This window comes from Acinonyx jubatus, chromosome E2 (assembly GCF_027475565.1).
Source record: "Acinonyx jubatus isolate Ajub_Pintada_27869175 chromosome E2, VMU_Ajub_asm_v1.0, whole genome shotgun sequence".
NCBI classification, from domain to species: Eukaryota; Metazoa; Chordata; class Mammalia; order Carnivora; family Felidae; genus Acinonyx; species Acinonyx jubatus.
The window spans coordinates 13,706,301-13,719,889 of record NC_069396.1 but is presented as its reverse complement, the minus strand read 5'-3'; the positions used below and the strand labels follow the sequence as shown (position 1 = coordinate 13,719,889).

The window sequence follows — 13,589 nt, the reverse complement described above, 5'->3', positions numbered from 1 at the left end:
CAGAAGAAAGATGCATAATGATATGTAGAGGTGTGATGACGCTGGCTTGATTTATAGAGACTTGAATCTTTTAGCACATATGCCCCAAGATTGTTTATTCTAATTTAATATCCAGTGATTTTATTAGGGTGTGACTAAACTTTTCTTGAGATACTGTGTATCTTTAGTTTACTTCTAGAAAGTTTTTCTTGAATTACCCATTATTTGTTCTTGCCATTTTTGGTTCTTTTTTTTTTTTTCCTGCTCATTTACATTTGTTATTATATCCATCAGGGTATCCTCTGTGTCCCTTACTTTGAGTTTTGTGTATGTGTGTTTCTCTTATAATTCACCCTTATGCTTGACTAATTTGGCACTTCTGGGTTTTCTCACAGCATTCTTGACTCAGTGTCTCTTTCTTATACCTTTTTATTCACTTGTAGCTCAGATATGATACTCCTTTGGTTTTCTTCCAACTTCACTGGCTGTTTTTGTCTTTATTTATTTATTTACTTATTTATTTTTTTAATTTTTTTATTTTGATGGCTTTCCTCTTCCTGATCGCTAAATGTACTTTTACGACAAGTAGTGAGCTCCCCAGTACTTGCTCCTTCAACTTCTTTCTCTTTTCAACTCAGTCTTTAGGTGACTCCTTCTAGGAATAAGGCTTTAAATCCTACTTTTTAAATGATTACTTTCATAATTATTTCTCCTGCTATGGCCTATCTTCTGAACTCTGAATCACATATTCAGCCCAATGAATGATTGGCAGCTCAGACTGAAAATATCTAAGATCTCATGTTTGTGTTATGTTCCTTTCCTGAAGATGTGATCTCTTCTCTTTTGTCTCCTTCCTCTAGTATATAGTACCCCCATTTATCTTTTTCCTCAGGCCAGAAACCTACCTTGGAGTTTATCTCGGATTCCTCTCTTTTTCTTGCATCTTATATGAGGTCCAATGGCAAATGCTATAAACTCTGCTTTCACAAATATATATTTAATCAAACTACTTCTCACCACCTCCACCACCACCCTCCCAGTTCAAGCCACCATCCTATAGACTACTGAAGTAGTCTCCCTGTTTCCATCTCATTGCCCCATCATCAGTTCTGCACAAAGAAGAATTATTTTTTAAAAATGTGAATTAGAACATGTTACTTCCATATCTAAAACCATCCAACAGCTTCCTATTGCCCTCAGAGTTATAAGAATGTGCATCATCTAATCCTACCTACTTCTCTCATAGACCTCGTTTTCTTCCACTCTTCCTCATTGTCTTCTAGCTACACTATATCCATCAGCTGCTCTTCGAACATTCAGAGATAATTCCCACCCCAGGGCCTTTGTACTTGCTATTCCTTCTAACTGGAATGTTATTCTCTCAGATCTTTGCATGGCTTGCTTCACATCTCTACTTGGATGACTTTTTCTCAGAGAGGCCATCCCTTGACCACCTCCTGAAGAGAGCATACATCCTGCATTCACTCTTTCTCCTTGTCCTATTTTAGTTTACTTCATAGCATATCACTGCCTGACCTCATATTATATATTTCTTTATTTCTACTTTTTTTATCCATTTCCCCCAAGAATGTAAGCTTCCTGAGGTCAAGGACTTTGTTGGCTTTGTTCAGTACTATATGCTTAACATATGAAAAATATTGGAAACTCAATTAGTATTTATCGAGTGAACACATGAATTTTTCATCTCTTTGATTGCTTTTCTTTTCCTCCCTGCACTCTTAATTATTTGCTTGGTGCTCTCAGATTTTTTCCATTATGTTTTTTGAGTTTATAGTGAAATGGTGTGGCTAATATTTTCATTGCTTCATGGCAACTTTTCTGTTAACTATTCTTCGTTTGCCATTTTCTTATTTTTTTTGTTCTTGAAGTTTGTATAGATCTTGATTTATCATTATTATTATCATTACCACTCATTTTCAAAAGAAAGAAGGACATTTTTCCTGGACTTGCTATTGCAGGCGGTTACTGTTGAGGCAGGGCCTGGCAGTGTCCCAGACCAGCAGGAATCCTCCACGATTCTCCATGCAGAGTTTTATGAAAGAGGATTGTGTGCTGTGTTTATTTGGAAGAGGACTGAGAAGAAGGAAGGAAGAATGACTGAATTGTGTTAGCCTTTCCTTCTCCCCAGAGTTGTGACTTGTAGGGACTCTTCTGATTCAGAGTTTTTCTCTTCTAGCCTGTCTCAGTGACAAGCTGCTTCCTATAAATATGCAGATTTATGCATAGCCCTAATCAGCCCAGCCTTCCTTACTATTTCCTGGTGCTAGATGACATCCAGGGGATTTCTTGTTGCCCTTCCTATTATTCCAGACAAGGAGTTGGTGGTTTTGCCTATCAGAGTATGTCATCTGCTTTGATCTGTATTGTGCCAGCCTCACCAGAGATCTGAAGTTGTGGACGTTCTCACTGGGCATCTTCTCTCAACCCTGGTTATTTGTGGCAGGAGGGGTGGGGAAGGGAACTCACAATGCCAGTTACAGCCTACATGCAGTCCATCTGGGATTCTAAGTGTCGTTTATGCTGAGATCCATTGTCTCCTTCTCCACCACAGTGCCTCTGTCATATATCCAGTGATCCATATGCAAGGATCTGTTTCTGGACTTTTCCACGCTATTGGTCAATTTATTCTAATCCACACCACGGTGTTTTAGTTGCTATATATTTGAATATCTATAAATATAACAAGATGCTTTGTTCTTTAAAGGTATTTTCTCTTAGGAATTTTCAAAAGTATCTTGGCTACTTTTGGCTCTTTGCATTCCCATATACATTTTAGAATCAATTTATTAATCAGAGAGATTTTGATTGAGATTGTATTGTCTATAAATTAACTTAGGGAGAATTTATATCCTTGTGATATTAATTCTTTTAATCCACGGACATAGTGTATCTCCCGTTTCTTGAAACCTTCTTTAATTTCTCTCAGTGAAGTTTGATAGTTTTCCCTATAGAGATCTTTTCATATCTGTTCTATTTTAGTCTCAGGTATTTGGGTGCAATGTTATATTTGGGTGCAATGTTATATAATGTGATTTTCCCTCGCTTTAACATTTTTGTTTTATTTATTGAAAAATAACTTCTAATAGTATCTATTTGAAAATTTCCTTTTTAACTCTTGTCACTCTCATTATTAATTATAATAGTCCATCTATGGATTTATTTGGATTGTCTTTGAAAATACTTATTACCTTTGAATAATGGCAGTTTTATTTCTTTCTTTCCCATCTTGAGTGTTTACAAATTAATAGATAATTTTTTAGAGAAGTTTTAGGTTTATAGAAAAATTGGGAAGTACAGAGAGTTCTCACATGCCCCATTTCCCTACCCTACCACACACATTTGTCACTATTATTTATATCTTGTATTAGTGTGGTAGTTTGTTTGTTTGTTTGTTTTTTTACAATTGGTGAGCCAATATTGATACATTATTATTAACTAAAGTCCATAGTTCACACTGGGGTTCACTGTGCATCTGTATATTCTATAATAGCTTTTGACAGATGTGTAATGACATAGATCTGTCATAACTGTATCATAGAGAATAGCTTCACTGCCCTAAAAATCATGTGTTCAAGTAGCCATCTTTCCCTCCCACCCCCTGAACCATTGATAATCACTTTTCCAGAATGTCATATATCTGAAATCATATAGTATGTATCCTTTTCTGATTGGCTTCTCTCAGCAGTATGTTTTTAAGGTTCCTTTTAATCTTAATTTTTTACATATTTCACCTGCTTCTCTGAATTTACTACTAGGTTTAATAGAATACTGAGTACAAGTTATGATCAAAGGTATCCCTGTCTTGCTTCCTAAAGTAAAAGAAAAAAAAAACCCAGCATGTTAACATTAAGTGTAATGTTATTATTTTCTTTGTGAGGATCTGGATACTCTGTCAGACTGAGGAAGTTACCTGTTTTGCTTTGTGTGCTAGGAGTTTTGTTTTTTTTTTATTGTGAATAGATACTTAATTTTATCAAATGTTTTTCTACCTCTATTGAAATGATTGTAATAATTTTCTCCTTTATTCTCTTGTGTCGAAAATACATTGTAAGTAAAAATTTTATTGAATTTGAGTGTGTATGTGGGTGTATTATGAGCACATAGCTTGATGAATTTTCACAAAGTAAGGATACTCATATCACCACCACTCAGATGAAGGAATGTAAGATACAACATTACTGGCATCCTGGAAGCTTTGTTATGTCCTTCTCTGTCATTACCTCTCCCTCTTCTTCAGAAGAACTGCTAATCACAGGTTTATTTTTTCTTTATTCAATCTCATATGACTGGGATACCACAGTATATACTCTTCAATTTCTGGCTAATTTAAGTCAATATATTAAGTTTTGAAGATTTGTGTTGTGCTTAGTAATAGGTGGTTCATTTTTATCGTTGTATGGTGTTCCACTGTATGACTACACCACCAGTTGTTTATCCATTTTACTGTTGATGAGCATTTGGCTTTTCCCACATTTTGGGTCTTATAAATGATGGTGTTATAAACACTCTTGTACATTTCTTTTAGTGCACACGTATGCATTTCTATTGGGCCTACACATAAAAGTGGAATTTCTAGGTGATAGGCTATGCCTATGTGTCTCTTTAGTAGTAACTGCCAGTTTTCTCAAGTGTTTGTACCATCATATTGCCATTAGCTGTGTATGGGAATTCCAGTTGGAATTGCTAATACTTGCTAATGCTTAACATTGTCAGTTTCTTTAATTGAAATGATTCTATTGGGAGTGTAGTGTTGTCACGGTGTGGCTTAATTTTCAGTTTCTTGATTTCTAATGAGGTTAAGCGACTTTTCATGTTTATTAGCCATCTGGTTATCATCTTTTATAAATTGCATGTTTATGTGCTTTGTCCATTTCTTACTCTTTTGTATAAGTTCATATATTCTGGAGATTAGTCCTTTATCAGTTATGTGTATTACAAATAATCTTCTCCCATTCTTTGGATTTCTTTTTCATTTCTTAAGGGAATATTTTGATGGACATGTTTCAAATTTCAGTATGACTTAATTTATCGGTTTTTAAATTTATGTTTTGTATTTTCTGTGCCCCATTAAAGAAAATTTTGCACTCTTCAACATCGTGAAGATATTCCTCTTGGTCTTCTTCTGAAAACATTGTTTCAACCTTTCATATTGAGAGCTTTGATACACTTGGAATGGTGTATGATAGGGATTAAATTGATATTTTTCATATGGAATATCCAGTTAACCCAACGCCGTTCATTGAAGAGAATTTCTCTTCCTCAATGCTTGTTAGTGTTACCTTTGCCATAAATCAAGTGATGATATATTTAAGGATTTGTTTCTGGGTTTTTAAATCTGGTATATTTGTTTTTATGATAAATCTTGTGCTAACATTTCACTATTTTAATTATTGATAAGTAACAGTATATGATATGTAATAATATAATAAATCTTGCTGCCTGATAAAGCAAGTCCTCCTATCTTGTTCTTCAAATGTATCTTGTCTATTCTTGGTCCCTTTGTTTTACATATAAATTTTGTAATCAGCTTTTTAATTTTCAAAAAAATTTTCTACCAGGATTTTTTTTTGTTGGATTGCATTGAATTTTTAGATCAGTTTGGGGAGTATTTGACATCCTTAAAATATTGTCTTTCAATTCATGAACATGGTATATTACTGTATTTACATAGGTCTTCTTTAATTCCTCTCAGTAATATCTTGTGGCTTTTCTGGTTGAAGGTTTTACACATCTTTCATTGGATTTATTTCTATGTATTTTATGTTTTGGGAGGCTATTAAGTCGTATTGTTTATATATTTTATTTCCTAAATGTTCATTGTTAGTACCTAGTAATATAATTGATTTTTACTTGTTGGCCTCATACTCAGTGACCTTGATAAATAATTTATTAATTCTAACTTCTAATAGTTTATCTATAAGTTGTTTTGAATTTTCTAAATGAACAATTTTTCTTCTTATGACAATTTTTATTTTTAATGAGCTTCTGTTAAAACAACTTTGAATTTCTGAGTTACACCCAATTTGATCATGATGTGTTATCCTTTTTATATACTGTGAGTTTCAATTTGCTAATGTTTTGTTCCTTTAAAAAAAACTCTATCGTTCATAAGACTAGCCTATAGTTTTCCTTTCTCCCACCATCTTTCTTAGTTATATGAAAGGTATGCTAACATCATCGAGTTGGGAGACATTAATTATTTTTCTTTCCTTTAGGAGAGGTCCTATAATATTTGATTTGTGTCTTTAAATGTTTGCTAGAATTTGCTTGTAAAGTTATTTGGGCTGGAGTTTTCTCTATGAAAATGTTTTACTTACAGTTTTAATTTATGTAATGGTTACAGAACTACTAAAATTTTCTTTGTTTTTGTGTTACTTTTGATAAATTTTATTTTCTTAAGATATGTACTTTTTAATGTACATTTTCCCATTTATTGACATACTATCCATTTGTTATCTTTTTACATAGTTCAGTTTCTGTTGTAATATCCCTATTTTCATTCTTTATCTTGGCTTATTGTAACTTTTATCTTATTTTCTTGATCATGCTCATTAGGTATTTTATCAATTTTATCAGTTTTTTTAAAGATTCAACTTTTGGCTTTGTTGATTCTGTAGTATGGTTACTTTCTATTTCATTATTTTTTGCTGTTGTTTTTGTTATGTCGCTTTTTCATTTGTTTGGACTTTCTTTCTTTCTTTCTTTCTTTCTTTCTTTCTTTCTTTCTTTCTTATGTTTGCTATTGCTTTTCTAAATTATTGAGATGGTTGCTTACATCTTCACTTTCCAACCTATACTAAGGTGCCCCAGGGTGCAACTATAAACTCACAGGGCATCATGGGATATTCTAAAATTTTAAGGAAACATGGCAATACTCAAAACCTGTTGGACACTACACAAGCTAATAGTTTGAGATAATTCATAATTTCAACATTAGATCAGAATGTCTTGTTAGCTCTTCAGTGCCTCCAAGCAGATATTTGTTGATACAGTTTTTCTTGTTATTTTAATAGGGGGATTGGTTCAAATTATTCACCATTGACATAAATGGAAGTTTTGGGTTGGTGTTCTAATTAGCCTATATTTTTTTAACTGAGGACAAAATCTTCTACTTTGTTTTGTATTAAACAAGTTGATGGCAGTGAGAAAGAATGAAGTCTGGCCATTTGTAGCAACGTGGATGCAACTGGAGAGTATTATGCTAAGTGAATAAGTCAGGCAAAGGAAGACAGATACCATATGTTTTCACTCTTATGTGGATCCTGAGAAACTTAACAGACGACCAGGGGGGAGGGAAAGGGGAGGAAAAAGTTACAGAGAGGGAAGGAGGCAAGCCATAAGAGACCCTTAAATACTGAGAACAAACTGAGGGTTGATGGGGGTGGGGGAGAGGGGAAAATGGGTGATGGGCATTGAGGAAGGCACCTGTTGGGATGAGCATTCAGAGTTGTATGGAAACCATTTGACAATAAATTATATATATATATACACACACACACACACACACATACATATATATTTATATATATAAATACATATACATACATATACATGTATGTATACATACATATATATTAATTACATATATATACATATATACATAATAAACAAGTTGATCACAGTAACTTTACTACTTATAACAATTATTGTTTATAGTAGTTACCCCTTTCTGAGTATTTCCTATGTTTTTAGTGTTAGTATCCATAGGTCTATATAGTATTTTCATATCTTCCCCAGCCATTTCTGCCACTGTGTGACTATATAATGAATTTATTCTTTCAATGCAGTTTTCAGGAATTGACCTGGATCAGGCATTATTCCAGCCCTTTCCATCAGAAATTGTGTTTCAGAACTATACTCCCTGTGAAGTCTATGAAGTTCCACTGGTTTTGAGAAACAATGACAAAGTAAGTATGTTTGCTGAATGTACCTCTCATGGAATATAAAAAGGGATTAAATAAAATGGAATCCTGTAGGATCTTAGATGAATTCTAAGAAAATAGTTGAAAACATGCCCTTTGACTATAAGCTTAATGAAGACAAGACTGGGTTGGTGTGTTCATACATGTTCAAGCCCAAGTCAGTGCCCACCAGATGGTCCACTCCCAACATGTGCAGTAACATTTTTTGAGTAAAATATTGGTTAGGGAAATGTCATGAAGTTCTTATGTGTGACTGGTTCAAGACAATTACTCTTCATGCTTACATACTGTGTGTTAGAGCCACCGTTTCCCACATGAAGGTATAAACTCTACTCATATGAATTGAGGTTGTTCAGCCAAATTATTTATACTTTATAAATTGTATTTAAGAAAAAAATCTCCAAAAAAATGGAGTTCCCGTTCCCCTTTTTCTGTCTCCTCCCTTCTACCTCAGATAGCCTTCAGATTTTGTCTATAGATAATTTTGGACAGCTTCTCCCACTGTCTATACCTTGTCCTTTTCTGGTTGCCACTGAATCTCTTCTCAATCCATATGCCTTTTCTCCCCAAGAGATAAATTAGGGTTTACTTCAAGAAAAAGGTATTAAGTTCCTGAAGATTTCCTGGACATGTAACAATAATGGAAGAAAGAATAATGTGGGAGGTCAGCATGAAGCACAGTTACAGTGTGAAAAGTAGTCAGATGGGGAGGAAGGCATCTGAGAGATGCTAAACTTCAGATGTGAAGGCAGGTAGGAATACCTCAGGAGTTTGAGAGTGTGGAGACAAAAAGCCTAGCTGTAGGAGAAAAGAAAAAAAATAAATGAAGACTATGCAAGAACACTTGCAGTTATATTTGGCAGTAACTCATTAAAGGAATCAGTGATGCCTTTCAGAGATCAATGGGGTGATTTAGTGGCAGCAAAGTCAGACTCTGAAGAAAATGGTGTATTTAGTTCTTGGCAGCAGAAGTGTTAGCAAGAGAAGCTCAAGGGACAGAAGTTAAAAGGGTAGTCAGAAGAAAGAGAATCTGAGATGCTCAGGATTAGGCCCCTAGACCTCAAGAAGAGATACTTTACATACACAGTAGGGCTCTCTCTTTTCATGTAGGACTGCCAACGAAGTCACTTTGTCACTTCCACTTCTCTTTTTCCCTTTTGCCATGGCTTTTTGACTCTTGCTCAGGTATTTTAAGGCTATTAAAGAGAGAGGAGCTAGCCCAAGGGTACTTTGGCCACTCCTGCTCAGCCCTAAATAAGACACGATTCCCAGCAGGTATATATGAGCAAGTAAAGGGTATAGGGCATGTGTCAGTTTTGTCTGCCAGAGGGCACTCACTTTTCATGGGTAACCCAACACTTCTTGGTTAGATGCTGCTCTGCTGTTAGACCTCATGAAAGGAGGGTCCCCCTCCAGGGAAAGTCCAGCTGCCAAAAGCAGATAGATTTCTCTAGCCTAGGAAGGCTTGTTCTTGGGCATGTGACTCTCAGGACCCTTGTACTAGGTGGCTGATAAAAGCCTGCTTCTCTACTTCCTTAGCTCACGGACTCGTAAAGAACTGCTGGGATAGAATTTCTGTGCTGTTCACTATTTATTTGCTTCCTCATTGGCACTGAATGCAAACAATGGAGACCATTTGGTCCTTATTCCTCTCTCTCCCACACACACAAGATGAAAGTAAGCTGTGAGCACTCTATAAGCCACAGTGCACTGTACTTGGGATATAATTATTAGCACCCAGACTCTAGAGTCAAACTCATCTGTCTCCCAGCTGCAGACCTTGGGTAAGTCACTTCACTTCTCCGGGCCATGGGAATACTAGTAGTACCCATTTCTTTTTTTTTTTTTTTTAATTTTTTTTAACGTTTATTTATTATTGAGAGACAGAGAGACACAGAGCATGAGCAGGGGAGGGGCCGAGAGATGGAGAGACACAGAATCCGAAGCAGGCTTCAGGCTCTGGGCTGTCAGCACAGAGCCCGACTCGGGGCTCAAACTCACAAACCACGAGATCATGACCTGAGCCGAAGTCGGACGTTCAACCGACTGAGCCACCCAGGAGCCCCTAATAGTACCCATTTTAATAGGTTGTTTGGAATATTAAATGAGGTAATGCATGTAAAGTATTCAGCTCAGCACCTGTCACATAGGAAGCACTAAACCAATATTATTGTTATTATTCCTAGGGTTGTTGGTGTTTTCCTTTCTAGTTTTTTAAATCCATAATTATGCTCTTACCAAAAGTATTCCCAGAAGCTTAAGTAGTATCATTCTGCACATTGTAAATGACACTGCACATTCCCCTTACCAGCCACTCCTGTTGGGCTCCTATCAGATTTGCACACATCTCTTCCCTGCCTCCTTACTTTCTAGTCTTAAGATCAGCCTTAAGTCTGATCTTCAGCATTTCTTCTTCCCTTGCCCATCTGGATATCAGTTTTGAGAGATTGTGGGGGTTTTGTTCTCATTTTTCCCCTGAGACTTCTCAGTCATACTTAACTATATTCACTTTCTTTTGCTCCCTTCAAGTCTTAAAAAAAAAAGTCATCCCTTTCCTTATGTCCCTAGAACCTCTAGGTTCTCCTCACATTTATATTTCCTTTATTGCTTAGACTGTCTTTGTTAAACAGAGAAGCATACCATGGGCGAGGCAAGTAGAGCAGAGGAGGACTTGAAGAGAATGAAACTGTCTGAAGCCACTCTGACACTGGCCTGGGGACCCTCTGCTGCTTGCTCTTTGTTCTTATGCACAGTGGTGTCTACTTAGGACAGTCCCCAAGAGGGAAGGTGGAGTGAGGCTGGGACTGGGCGAAACTATAGCACTTAGGGAAAAGTGTCTTGTTCCCCTTCTGTAGAATGGGAGTCATAACGAAGCTCAGGGTTATTGAGAGGATTAAGCGGCTCATCGTGTACGGCTCATGGTGGATGGTCCATAGCAGGAGAGCAGTAAGTGTGATTTCTTGTCCCAGAGCAGTCCTCAAATGATGGGAAATCGAGCTGATCTCTACCATGTGGGTGGGGTTTTAGCTGACCACGAGGTTCTTCTTCAAAGATAGTCCCATTTAAATGAGAAAATGAACAAAGGCTTTCAGTAATGATAACAGTGAATAATAATTAAAAAAAAAATAAAGCTCAGATGCACTGAATGAGTCATCTTGTCTCACATTTGAGGAGACAGAAGTTAAGCCTTGACCTAGGTCGAATGGCTGGTAAGTAGTAGATGGAGATTTCCTGGTGGACTACAAAGCCTGGGCTTTTGCTTTTGCTTTTTCACGGGCAGAGTGGCCACCGTGGTGTGTTTTTCTTGCAGATTCCAAGGATGGTGAAAGTTGTTGAGGAAAGTTCACCTTACTTTAAAGTAATCAGCCCCAAAGACATTGGCCACAAAGTAGCTCCAGGAGTGCCGTCCATATTCCGAATCCTCTTCACTCCAGAGGAGAACAAGGTAAGAAAGTGGTTGCGTACTTGCCGCGAACATTCCTGGAGGCGTTGGTAGTATTGCCGTGAGTGGTATTGGTTGCGGTGTTGGTGGTTGTGTTGCTGACGGTGTTGGTGGTGTTGAGGGTGGTGGTGTTGGTGTCGATGGTATTAGTGGTGGTGATGGTGGTGGTGGTTAGAGTGGTGGTCAGGGTGGCTGAGAGGAGGGGATAGTGCACCACTGGGGATGAGAGAAGCATCATCAACCAGAGCTGAGGGCTTACATGAGCTGTCAGCAGCCAGGGTATAAAGAAGGGTGATCTTTCTGGGTGCTCCGCCAACCCCCCTCCCCACCTCAGCATATTTTTATTTGAGTATCAGCCACAGGGTCACCAAAGAGGAACCAGTGTGCTCCAGATGCAGTGAGCCAAGGCAAAGCATAAAGATTATGGCTTATTGGAAGTTTAGGATCGTAGTTAGTTGCATCCCTCCTCCCTGGATTCTAACTAGTTCAGGAAAGAGACCCAAGATCCAAATATTGATCACAGTATTAGTCTCATTAATGGCAAAGAATGTGGCCAGTACCTGAGGACAGGGCATCCTCCTCCCCAGTGACTGGCAAATAAGTGGCCCTGAAGGGCTGACACATGGATAGCTCCACCCAAGCTTGAGTGGGGCAGCTGCAGCTGAGAGCGGAGACCTGCCTGGTCTGCTTAGCCCTGTCCACACCTAGGCCGCTAGAAAGAGCCTGAGTTCAAAAAGAGGCCTTTTCCCTGCAGTACCATTCCAGCTGTGGGGGAGCCAGTCCATCCCCAAACCCTCCTCAGTTATAGAAATTCCAGTTCCTCCTGGAAGGAAAGACCAGCTACGGGGGACTGAGGCTAGAGGCTTCCTCCCCAGCCCTTTTCCAGGAGTGCAAAATTGTGGGTTGAGTTTTCTTCTCTATGGGCCAAAGTAGGGACTTGTGCAGAGGAGAAAAGGAGTTTTACCAGCAAAACCAAAGGAGTCGGGTTGAAAAACAAGACTCAAATAAGCATGACAAAATGTCAGGTTATTATATAGTGTTAATGGTATGTGTGCTTATCTGTATTGTGCCGTTAGGGTTGGAATCAAAACATGATAGAGACAGAAAGTACTAGCTTTGAATCCCTGCTTCTTCATCACTCATACAACAGCTGCTGTTAATGCCATTACTAGTGTCCCTGCTACTATTGCTGCTCTTTCTACTTTTCTGGAGAGCAGGAGTAGAGAATATAATGTGGCCTGCCACTCATGTATCACTGTAGTGAGTGGTTAGAAATTCTATTAGAATGATGCTGCTGTTATTATTTTTTGACTTTGTGGTAATACTATTTATTTCTCAGGTTGTGCTTATTATGGACATGTAATTTTGCTTGGGGTACTATTGAAATAAATGAAAAGATAAAAGTTCCAGAAGTTGTGGTGGTGGTGGGCAGGGGCGTTGATGTTGCTGTTATTTTGTTATATGTTATCAAAGTCCTTTTTTTTTTTTTTTTCCTTGAGTGTCTGTATCTGAATACTGTCTGTGAAGAGAATGGTGTCTGGATTGAGTTTGGGTATGAAATTCCTACACTGTCATTTCAGTAGAAAGATGATTAGAAGCCTCTGTGCAGCTTGAAAAATAGAAATAGGAAGTTTGTTCTATTTGCTGAATTGGATTTCCTTATTTTTTTCCCTGTGATGGAGAAAAAATGTCTTCTGTTGGATAACTACCTGTAGGTATTATGGCTGGGAAATGGACACATGGAACTTTCTTAGGAGGCAGAATGTTCTATATTGTGATAAGTGTGTGGGGTATACGGATTAATTCATTTGTTAAAATTATACTTTTAATACTTATGCCTTCTACTATATCTAAATTTTACCTTAAAAACGATAAAGTAAAATAATAACAATGGAAGGGGGAAGAAAGCGTTGGGTTGAGGTATAGGTGAAGCCAGAATGGCAGAGTGTTAATATTTGTTGAATCTGGGTGGTGGGTACATGGGGTTTGTTACACTCATTTGTTTTCTTTGTGTATGTTTAAAACTTTCCCTAATCAAAAGCTAAAAGTAAAGAGAAATATTTTATTACTGCTTATGTATACAGCAAATAAATAGTTGAAATGTATCTTAGGTATGTTTGTATTTATTATATAAATATGAAATGCTAACATTCCTATTGAGGATTATTACTTTGCTATATTTTGTGGTGGCTTACCTTAATCTGGCTTTTTTATTCCCTCTTAAC

General features: G+C 37.2%; 1 protein-coding gene across 9 annotated transcripts in view; it reads left to right on the top strand.

Moving 5' to 3' along the window:
* HYDIN (HYDIN axonemal central pair apparatus protein) overlaps positions 1-13,589 on the top strand; it is a 438,409-nt gene that overhangs the window by 106,516 nt on the left and 318,304 nt on the right. For 7 of the 9 annotated variants that reach the window (XR_008293813.1, XM_053211099.1, XM_053211098.1 and 4 more), the window contains 2 exons: positions 7,788-7,907; positions 11,233-11,367. Coding sequence is in view for 7 of the 9 variants with exons in the window: in XM_053211099.1 (XP_053067074.1) it covers positions 7,788-7,907; positions 11,233-11,367 (255 nt within the window). In the remaining 2 variants the exon portion in view is untranslated. Of the gene's footprint in view, positions 1-4,293; positions 6,056-7,787; positions 7,908-11,232; positions 11,368-13,589 lie in introns of those variants that run through there. The other 2 variants (XM_027076169.2, XM_053211100.1) reach the window with 2 other exon arrangements.